Source organism: Sinocyclocheilus anshuiensis, unplaced genomic scaffold (assembly GCF_001515605.1).
Source record: "Sinocyclocheilus anshuiensis isolate Anshui unplaced genomic scaffold, SAMN03320099.WGS_v1.1 scaffold2046, whole genome shotgun sequence".
Taxonomy (NCBI): domain Eukaryota; kingdom Metazoa; phylum Chordata; class Actinopteri; order Cypriniformes; family Cyprinidae; genus Sinocyclocheilus; species Sinocyclocheilus anshuiensis.
Window position 1 is genome coordinate 338323 of NW_015542491.1, and position 10391 is coordinate 348713.

The 10391-nt window shown below is 37.1% G+C and overlaps 3 protein-coding genes across 3 annotated transcripts in view; 1 reads left to right on the top strand and 2 right to left on the bottom strand.

Moving 5' to 3' along the window:
• LOC107694083 (post-GPI attachment to proteins factor 3) overlaps positions 1-4353 on the bottom strand; it is a 10680-nt gene extending 6327 nt beyond the window's left edge. The window contains exons 1-5 of the mRNA XM_016493678.1: positions 4147-4353; positions 1768-1865; positions 1492-1644; positions 491-553; positions 307-368 (exon numbers count right to left, since the gene is read on the bottom strand). Coding sequence (XP_016349164.1) covers positions 307-368; positions 491-553; positions 1492-1644; positions 1768-1865; positions 4147-4351 — 581 coding nt within the window. The 5' untranslated portion in view covers positions 4352-4353. The remainder of the gene's footprint in view (positions 1-306; positions 369-490; positions 554-1491; positions 1645-1767; positions 1866-4146) is intronic.
• The window catches only part of LOC107694081 (dnaJ homolog subfamily C member 9-like), a 12593-nt gene continuing 6505 nt past the window's right edge, over positions 4304-10391 (top strand). Inside the window, exon 1 of the mRNA XM_016493675.1 lies at positions 4304-4476. Coding sequence (XP_016349161.1) covers positions 4326-4476 — 151 coding nt within the window. The 5' untranslated portion in view covers positions 4304-4325. The remainder of the gene's footprint in view (positions 4477-10391) is intronic.
• The window catches only part of LOC107694079 (zinc finger protein OZF), a 6186-nt gene continuing 1519 nt past the window's right edge, over positions 5725-10391 (bottom strand). Inside the window, exons 2-5 of the mRNA XM_016493672.1 lie at positions 10054-10222; positions 9903-9961; positions 7848-7947; positions 5725-7633 (exon numbers count right to left, since the gene is read on the bottom strand). Of these exons, the coding sequence (XP_016349158.1) occupies positions 6615-7633; positions 7848-7947; positions 9903-9961; positions 10054-10222 (1347 nt within the window). The 3' untranslated portion in view covers positions 5725-6614. The remainder of the gene's footprint in view (positions 7634-7847; positions 7948-9902; positions 9962-10053; positions 10223-10391) is intronic.

The following is a 10391-nucleotide window of genomic DNA, read 5'->3' on the forward strand; positions in this document are numbered from 1 at the left end:
ACGGGGCTTATTGCTTTTATAAAACGGTTATTCCATATACGTAGTAAGGTTTCACAGAATAAAACAGAGCAAATAAAGTGTAATGATATAAATAAAAACCGTATTCTTCCACCAAACAATGTAGTTCCTCATAAACAGTTGTGGTTCCAACAAAGTGGTTGCCAGTGTATGTTTGTAGTGTAATTTACAACAGCTTCCAACGCGGCTCAACCAATCAGAATCAAGGACCGGAACTATCCGTTTTATAAAAAAAGACTAGCAAGCACTGTATATTGTTAATCAGCCATTTATTTCCTGTTCACTCACCTTACACAGCACAAGTAGATAGAGTAAAGAATGACAGCTGATGCACAGAAGTAGTCCATCTTCTATAAAACAAAGACAGAAAATCTCTACCAACACTATTTTTGCCATGACAGGCATTACTCTTAATCCAGGAACATAAGAAAATGTTTAGAATTTGTCTTTGAATCATCTCTTGAAGGGTTACCTCTGTTAGATAGGTGTCTCTCGTGTGGAACACTGTAGACCAGAACCATGCATTCAGGGAAACCTGCAGAGAGACGCAAACATGGTTGAGCACAACCTACGTTTACAGTGTGGTCCAATTCCACTTAAAAAATGTTGGTATGATTTTTGTAAATAATGAAATTAACTGTAAAATAAGTATCATGAATTGAATGTCTCAGTATTTGGTTTGTACACTTTTGCTTTAATGACAACAGCACTGGAGATGCCATGAACAAAACTGATGATCATGTGATCCAGCATGATTTCAGAATGTTCCAAAGAGTATGTGACCATCTAAACAACATGATCAGTGTCAATAATTTGATTGGTGACCTAGAAATAGTGAAAATTCCTAATAATCTTTACTTACTTATTGAAAATTAAAGTAATGCAATAAAATGAGTGTTTAAAATTTGATTTGATTTTGATTTTTAATCATACCTAACATCAAACATGAGTTATGCCTCTCTGACCTGCTGTTTTTTTGTTTTTTTTTCATTTGACATTGTTGTTATCTTGCATTGGTAAAAAGCCTCCATGAGCTTTCATGCTTGGGGTTGCCAGATGTCAAGAGTTTAAATGCCCCGGGTCAGAGATTTTCTCTTAATCAATCCCAAACCTGGCAACCATGCACACATGCTCCCTCTGCACTGCAAAAAAAAGTGCTGATGACCTCAAAACACTGAAAAAATGTGGAGTTTAGCGATCTTAATGCGCTATTCTGTTCATGTTAAATGTAATACGGCCAGTTAATATTCTTACATGAGGCCAAGCAAACCTTCTCAGTGACGAACTGTTATAAATCTAAATAGGGATCTTAACTATATTGTTTGCAATTGTGGTTGCTGAATAACTGCACTTATGCAACTTTTAAACTACATCACAAACTACAATAAATTAAACTACATTTATTGTGTGTTTTTTTTTTTTTTTTAATTTGGAATTATTGGAATTAATATGAGCAGACAGACACTGTCTCACCAGTGAGAAGGCGGTGATGGTGTGGTACATGGGGCTTTGTCGAGGGACGGCGCTGCGGTATCTCAACAGCATCAGCAGACATGCCAGACCATTGAGCAGAGATGCCAGCGCAGATGCAGGCTCCTCAAAACACAGGAAACGAGCAAAAGGCCACTAGACAAAGTTAGAAATATGAAAAAAAAAAGATGTAGAATCAGAGTTGAAAACATCAATTTCCGTAGTGATGACCATTAAGATTTGTCCCCTTTCACACTGGTTGACAATTCTGACACTAACCTTCCCGTGAAACTGTGGTACGCTGTAGCCCTCTGCCTGGTACAGACCCACGGTGGTCCACATGCACTGATACCTGCAGTCATCACGACATGTCCAGCCTGAAAGATCACAGACTTCAAATGAGCGATTGCACAGGAAAGGCTGCAGGACAAAATTAATTGACATTGATAAAGTAAATTTGGCATTTCGTAGATCTACAACACTAACCAAATCTCACACAGAATTAGTCAGAACATAATTGACTGAATTTATGCAATTTGTGCTCTTATAAAATCTTTTGATCTAAAGGTTTATGCATAAATAGTTGTGTCTACATATTCATTTCTTTACAAATGTCATTATTTCTTGTAAGATAGGATAGTGAAGGAAAAGCAGCCAACAAGAGTCCAGCATACAACCTTGAATACTGTTTAAAAAGCTTCCCAGGATGCACCTTTTAAAGTTGGTTTTAGAGAATCTCCAGTGAAAATGTCTCATTTTTACCTACATGTTCAAAAACGAGGTGCGAATCAAAATGAATTTTTGTCGTAATCAACGTTTTGCCACAAATGCTGTCAATGTAGTTTAACTTGTATTGAAGCTATAGGGTTGCAAAAAGGTGGAAAATTTCCAGTAAATTTCGGAAACATTCCAGAAATTTTGGAAACTTTCCAGGATCTGTTTGGAATATTCCAGGGATTTTTGAAAAGTTTAAATATTATATTATTACATTTTAACCCTATTCATTATGTGGCATCCTTCCACTAGAACAATGATTGAGACATGAGACAAAACATGAAAATACACAATATTAAGTAAAAAAATTACATAAATACAATATTTAGTAAACTTCATCCAAAGCTAACAAGCTAACAGTGTTCAGCTAAACGTTTCACTGCCGAAAAGTAAAATTACTTTTTACTTTACTAAGTAAAGTGTACAAATGACTATTTTATGGTTTTGCAACACAATCATTATAACAAAGTATGTACATCTGCACATGACCAGGCTTTAAAAGCAACCCAATTTTAATACCCTATCCAGCAATGGGTTCTTGGTCTAAAATAGCTACATTAAATGTTGTAGTCTCTGACATAAGAGAACGGTGCTATGCAACGTAAAACACCATCCGCTATTGGAGTTGTGCAGTGACTCGGTGTACAGGTGCATCTGCACATGGCCAGGCTTTAAAAGCAACCCAATTTTAATACCCTATCCAGCAATGGGTTCTTGGTCTAAAATAGCTACATTAAATGTTATAGTCTCTGACATAAGAGAACGGTGCTATGCAACGTAAAACACCATCCGCTATTGGAGTTGTGCAGTGACTCGGTGTACAGGTGATTGGAACGGTTACAAAATCATGGGATTTACCTGTCCTGGACACAACATTTTCAGAAGGGACAGAACTATTTGATTTATAATTTGTTTCTTTTCATAGTTTTAATAGTTGTTATTCTAAAATGTCTGTAAATATTACTACTATAGAGATAGAGTAGGTGTCTCCAAATGTTGACTAGTGTTGTATAAATACTGTATGATACATAATGTTTCCTCTCAAGCAGGTAACCAGCCATAGGCTGCTTATTCGGTGCTCTCCTGAGGGGGAAAACAGCTCCAGCCTATGGTGGTTGGCTGGCCCTAGCTAGTTTAGCCTGTCCCTGGTGTTTAGCTGGTTTAGCTTGTTGGCCAGCTTTTCTCAAAGTCTGAAAAGTGCCCAAAACCCCTCCAACCAGACAAGCCAAGCCAGATAAGACCCCTTTTTGTTTGTTTTGTTTCATAACTTTTTTTCAATTGGGCTTGGGTTTTTGATTTGTGTTGTTTTAATTATTTTACAAAAAGTACTGCTGTGGTACCATGGTACAGTGATGGAATAAAATGATATATACCCTGACATATCAAGCGACTGCTGTATTCATATAACATTGTACTCCAGCCTGCTTTGAACAAAACCATGGAATGCATTACTATGGTACATAGTAAAAAGTAAAAAGTTGTGGCAATACCAAGATATTGATAGAAGTTAAAGAATAAGAACTTTAAGAACATTGTCCTGCTAAGAAGAAACAATACTGTTATAATGGCAATTGATATAGGCCCATGACATCATTTATTTTCTTCACTTTTTTTTTAATTTTAGAATGTGTGTCAATCTATAAATAAAAATGTTCGTATACACGTCTGTTCAAGCTTTTGTCGTGATTTGCACATTTTAATAAATACTCATTTTAAAATGTCCATCAACTCCTGTTCATTTAAATCTGTCATTAAATAATTCAGTATTGCTAATAATTTAATTTAAAAGAATATTATGACATATTTTCTCTAGTCAGCTGTGAAATAAATTCAGTTTGCATAATACTCTACTAGGTTACTGACACAAATAGGTTAGAACGGTACCTGTGAGTGCCATGTATGGAGGTTGAGAGGACTGGAATCCGCGCAGTCGGGCCCCCGTGCAGTTGGTCCGGACGCATTGTTTGACGCAGTCGCGATAGACGGGCTCTTTGTCCCCCTGAGAGGCGCTCGCAGGAGCGGACAAGAGAAACACCGCGGCTGCTAGAAACATCAGGCGCGTCATGCTGCTGTTAGTCCGTCCGGTCATGAGGCACAACATTGGTGCAACATCAGGCCATCAGAGCGAGTCCAGCGAGTCTCATTCACCGAGCATGACAGTATTCACCGCCACTGTTTCTTTTGTCTTTAAACGACGTGCCGCTTTAATTATAGGTAAGCACCTTTTATTCACTGCTCGGCCAACAAGTTTCATAGACGCATCACAAGCGAAATGTTACATTTCACTTAAAGACAAACCCGGAAGTGTAAATGTAGCGCGCATGTCTGTCGCCTTCTTTCTCACACAAACACACACACACACACACACACACACACACTTCTCTGACAAATAAATTAATGAATAAGCCAATTGGTAATTATTACGTTAATTTAAAAGGTCCAATCCCGTTTTTTTTTTTGTATTTAAAAAAAAAAAGCAAAGCATGACTGTTTATATATTGAATATATAATGACTGTGTAGCTCTGTTGAAAAAAAAATATACATATACACTTACGTTAAAATTATTATGCATGAGCTTCAGCTACCTACAGTTTGGCAGTGTTGGGTAAGTTACTCCAAAAATAAAGAAGTAATTAATTACAAGCTAGTAATTACATCTTCAACAGTTTAATTAGATTACTGTTCTAGTTCAGTTACTTTCTAAATCCCACATCAGCCTCAGTTGAACAAAACAAGGATAGACATGAAACTACTCATTTAAAGGGGTCATATGATGCGTTTTCAATTTTTCCTTTCTCTTTGGAGTGTTACAAGCTCTTGGTGCACTTAGTAAGGAATTATACCCAATACTGCTGGTTGATTGCACTTTATGATCAAATAAACTGAGACTACATGGAATATTTGTATTTCAAACAGTCATTTGTCACACTGCAGGAGCATTTAAAATGAACTGAAGGCAAAAGGGTGATTAAAATGCTGAGAAACAAAAGAAAATTTTCCCTTATACACCAACATAAAGTTGAAGAAAAAAAGACATTTAAAAATTGATGGATGATAGCAATATTGTGTCTTCATAGCAAAACAATGTCCTTAAAGGGAATTTCTTAACATATGAGTTGTAATCTTTGAAAACGTTATTTTCCCAGGAAAGGATCGTGGAGGGAAAGAACACCTCATTTTGAACAACCTAAAAAAACAAATATGATATTTCTGTAATCTAAAATATTTCTAAAAATTTTTATTTCCTTAATGACGCCAAATAAGTCCAACATCAAAATGTGTGCAAATGTACTAGAACACGTATGTATTCAGTGCATACCAAAAAACTTGCAGACTATGCACAGTAATAGTGGCAATACACACATTTCGAACATATCTTGTTTCTGCAGTCTTCACTTAACAATGTATTATAATTTATAATTAAATGCAAATGAAGATACTCACACAAGATGAACAATGCTTTATTGAAAACTGTACTTGGCAACATTTTCATGAATCAAATATAAATGTTTTGACAGAAAACAGGGCACGAAAAATTAAATATTTGACCATAGCAATGCCATCTATTCTTTAATATTCAAGTTTATACATCTTGCTTCTCTGGGGCTGTAAATAATATTATAATTTATAAAATAAATATTATTAACATTAGGATATTTTGACATTACCGTCTTCAATATCGGTCTCAAAGACAATCAGAATTTTAGATATCAAACCAACTCTCTCTGCTAAGATTTAGTTTCTTATTTTTCAACTATCTTGTGTTATATTAAATGTCTCAAACATAAATATGAAGGCGTACAATTATCTTTTTCAATTAGGATCCACGCTAATGAAGAAATGTACAAAATATAATACCATCATTCAAAATAAATCGCTATCTGTGATTACGAGTAACTTTTACAAAACAGAACAGTCCTAAAATCTAATTCAAAAAGGTTCTATGATATAACCCATGATCTAAACTATGATATTTTGTGAAGTAAAATACAACTGTCACAGCAATTGAGATTCATCCTTTGGGGCCACTTGACAATCCACATTATTGCCAATAAATATGTAAATTTCACAACTCAAAATAATTAAAGGAACAGTTCACCAAAAATGAAAATTTACTACGCCACCCAAGACGTAGATGAGTTTGTTTCTTCACAAAACGTTAATTGATGAACTGACGTCATGTAGATTACTTGCGGGTTGTTGTGATTCTGACGGCACCCATTCACTGCAGAGGATCCATTAGTTAGTGATGGAATTTCTCCAAATCTTTTCTGATGAAGAAACAAACTCCTCTACATCTTGGATGGCCTGAGGGTGAGAAATTCATTTGTGATCATCTACAACACCACATTTATGCATAAACGCATTTGTGCAATTTCAGATTCCGGGGATCTGCATACCTCTTTCCGCATTTATCGCAGATGTACTGCTTCCCCCCTCCATGAACGTGGCGTTTGTGAGTACGCAGGTGACTACCTTGACTGAAACACTTGCCACAATACTCACAATTGTACGGCCTCTCACCAGTATGGACCCTCTGGTGCAACTTTAGACTGTTCGTATTGTTAAACCACTTATCGCAGTAATTGCAGCCAAACGGTTTTTCTCCAGAGTGAGTGCGGCCGTGTGAAATGAGGCTACTCTGCTGACTAAAGCTCTTCCCACACTCCTTGCAGCTGAAAGGTTTTTCACCCGTGTGAATCCGTTTGTGGATTTTCAGATTTACAGCCTGCCTGAAGGTCTTGCCACATAAGTCACAACTAAAAGGCCGCTGGTCCGTGTGGATGCGCTCATGGTTTTTAAGATTGACGGCGTGCCGAAACGCCTTCCCGCAAGACACGCAGGAGTACGGTTTCTGACCTGTGTGGATAAGTTGATGCGTCTTTAGCGTTATGGCCCGTGTGAAACTTTTCTGACATATTGAACATCGGAACTCCTTTTCGCCCGTGTGGGTAAGTTGGTGCCTGGCAAGATTTTGAGCAATGTTGAATCTTTTTTCGCAAACGTTGCAGCCGAACGGTTTTTCGCCGGTGTGGATTATTTCGTGGGTTTTGAGGTGTGCTGCTTTCCCGAAGCATTTGCCGCAGACTTTACAAACAAATGGCTTTTCTCCTGAGTGGACTCGGTGGTGGTCGGACAAACTTTGTTTGTGGGCGAAAGCCTTGCCGCAAAGAACACAGCCGAAAGGCTTTTCTCCAGTGTGAATACGCTGATGTGATTTGAGGTTGCTTTGAGAAGAGAAACTCTTGCCACACTCTGAACAAATAAAGGATCTCTTTCCAAAGAGTGTAACAGAATCTTGAGGATCTTCGCTGCTGTCTTCTGGCAAAACAGATGCTACTCTGTCTTCTGGAGAAGCGTTTAAGTGACCTGACAGGAGAGCAATTAAATAATTGTCATTGGATAAATATCTGTTTATTACAGCACAATTCTTTTGGGACTTTGCCATATAAATATCTGATCAATCACTGTGTTAATTCAGTTAAATTCTGATGGATTCAGCATGCATTCTATACACTAGATAAATCATTAAATAGATCATACTCATCTCATTCATTTGTAATTTTGCATATCACTCACATACCAGTAGTGATGGACTTCAAGTCAACTTTTCCAAATTCATTTTTGATCGTCACAGCTAGCGTCAGTGGGGATTCTGGACGCTCTTCTACAGCCTCATCAGACTGCAAGCATAAAGTAGTTATGTGATTAATCATAAAATAGCCAAGCAATTTAGTGACTTTACTTTCTTATAGACTTACACTACCGGTCAAACGTCTGGAATAATTACGTTTTTTTTTTTAATGTTTTTGAAAGAATCTCTTACGCTCACCAAGGCTGCAATATTACTGTAAAAACAGTAATATTGTAATAATTAAGTTTTTTTTTTTTTTATGTTTTTGAAAGAATCTCTTACGCTCACCAAGGCTGCAATATTACTGTAAAAACAGTAATATTGTGATTACAAATTAAAATAACCATCTACTTTTTTTAAAGAGCAGGTCATATGGTTTTTTCAAAGTGTCCTAATATTGTGTTGGAGTCCCCTACAACAGGTTTAAATGCATCTAAGGTCAGAAAACACTGTAATTTTCCCAGAATATACATTAATACATAGAGTCATTTGTCCATGATTTCGAAACGGTTCGTTCGATTCAGTTCTGAGCGAAATGTCTGTAAACCCCTCCCATCTATAAGCCTACTCTGCTCTGATTGGTCAGCTGGCCAAGCCTGTTGTGATTGGCACAAAGAGGAGCGCTTGAGCAAGTTAGCAAGCGCTACCATCGGTGTTGCCAAGTCCGCGGTTGTTTTTGATGTCCCGGGTTGTAGCGACCCCAATATGTCATATTTAGGCACTGGAATGCGAATTTACCAGGGGAACCACGACTGAAAGCGTGTATTTTACACCCCAGAACGCGATTTTTAAAGGGGGACCACCCTCGAAACACGATTGGGCTAGTTTTGAGTATCAATTGGGCGGGTTTTGTTGTGACAACCTGGCAACCCTAGCATGTACCTTACATAAAACAATAATATAGTGCTTCAGTTAGTTCTTAAAATAATGACATGAAAACATTTTGTTTAACACTTATGCAAGAGAATTGTGAGTGTGAACTAGGCTTAACTCATCTCTCTCTACCGTGTCTTTTACTCCCTGCATTAACCCTATAACTACTTATACTACGGGGCCATTGAATGCTTGAATCTGATTGGCTGACGAACCATCTGATCGATGTCTTGAGGTGTGGTAACCACAGTATAAGCGGAATAATTGACTCAGGGCCGTTGAATTATTAGAAAAATAATGCACACCCGAGGTGTAACGGCCACGAGTGTTCGTATTTCGTGGGCAGGCAGGGATTATGCTAATGTGTTACCTAGTGTCGTAGATCGGTAACAGGCAGAAGATTCGAAAATATAACGACTCGTTAAGGCGATTCTGAGTCGACTCTTTCTTTTGAGAGACAATATCTTTATTTATCATGCACTATTTTGATGAACAACTTTGCAGACTGTTTCCATTGAAGGACAGCTACCTTACAAACTGCAAAAGAGATATTTTTCGAAAACCCATATGACCTGCTCTTTAATATATTATGAAATGTTATTGTTGTGATAGCAAAGCTGAATTTTCAGCAGTATTCTTATGGTGCTATTCTGATTTGGTGCTCAGTTATGATCAATTATTATTGGTGTGCTCAAATATGAATAATGGTTCTTATAATTTTCAATGTTGAAAACAGTTTTGCTGCTCAATACTTTTGTGGAAACATTGATACATTCTGTGATGAATAGAAAGTGAAAAAGAACAGCATTTATTTGAAACAGAAATATTTTGCAATATTTCTGATGTCTGTACTATCACTTTTGATCAACTGAATGCGTCCTTCCTTTACTGAGCTCAAACTTTTAAATGGTAGTATATCACAATTTCCAAACATATCGATAATAATTATAGTAAATGCTTTTTAAGCATCAAAGAACCATACTAGAATTATTTCTGAAGGTTCATGTGAAGCCGAAGACCAAGTAATAGCTGTCTGCTGAAAATTCAGCTTTGCATCACAGGAATAAATTACATTCACTATATATTAGCCTTGAATATGAATAGCTTTGATGTACAAGTTGTTCAGTTTACCTCATTTCTTGTTCTCGTTTCCAGGCTTCTCGCACTTCCATCGTAAGAATGTTCCTCCTCTAAAACGTACACATGACAATAATAATTAAAAAAAAAACCTTATATCAAACATTACACACTGTATGCTTAACCACTGAATAAGATTTCTTACCAAGTCCTCCAACAGACAGAATATTCAAGATGCTGCCAGGCCGCTTTGCCCTCTTGCCTGAAAATGTTTTGCACTCCAAATCCAACAGAAATTTGGTTTCATCAACGAGTTTGATTATTTTCCCAAGAGCCTCGTTACCCAGTACCTCCATGACAGATGCAAACTGCTTCTGAAATAATGAATAATTACAAATTAGCCTACTTGTTGTGGATCAATATACCATCCGATTAATCAGGCACTATTGGCGCTTTTCCACTGCATGGTACGGCACTGTTCACTTTTGGGGGGTTTTCCACTGGGTACAGTACCTGGTACTTTTTTTAGTACCACCTCGGTTG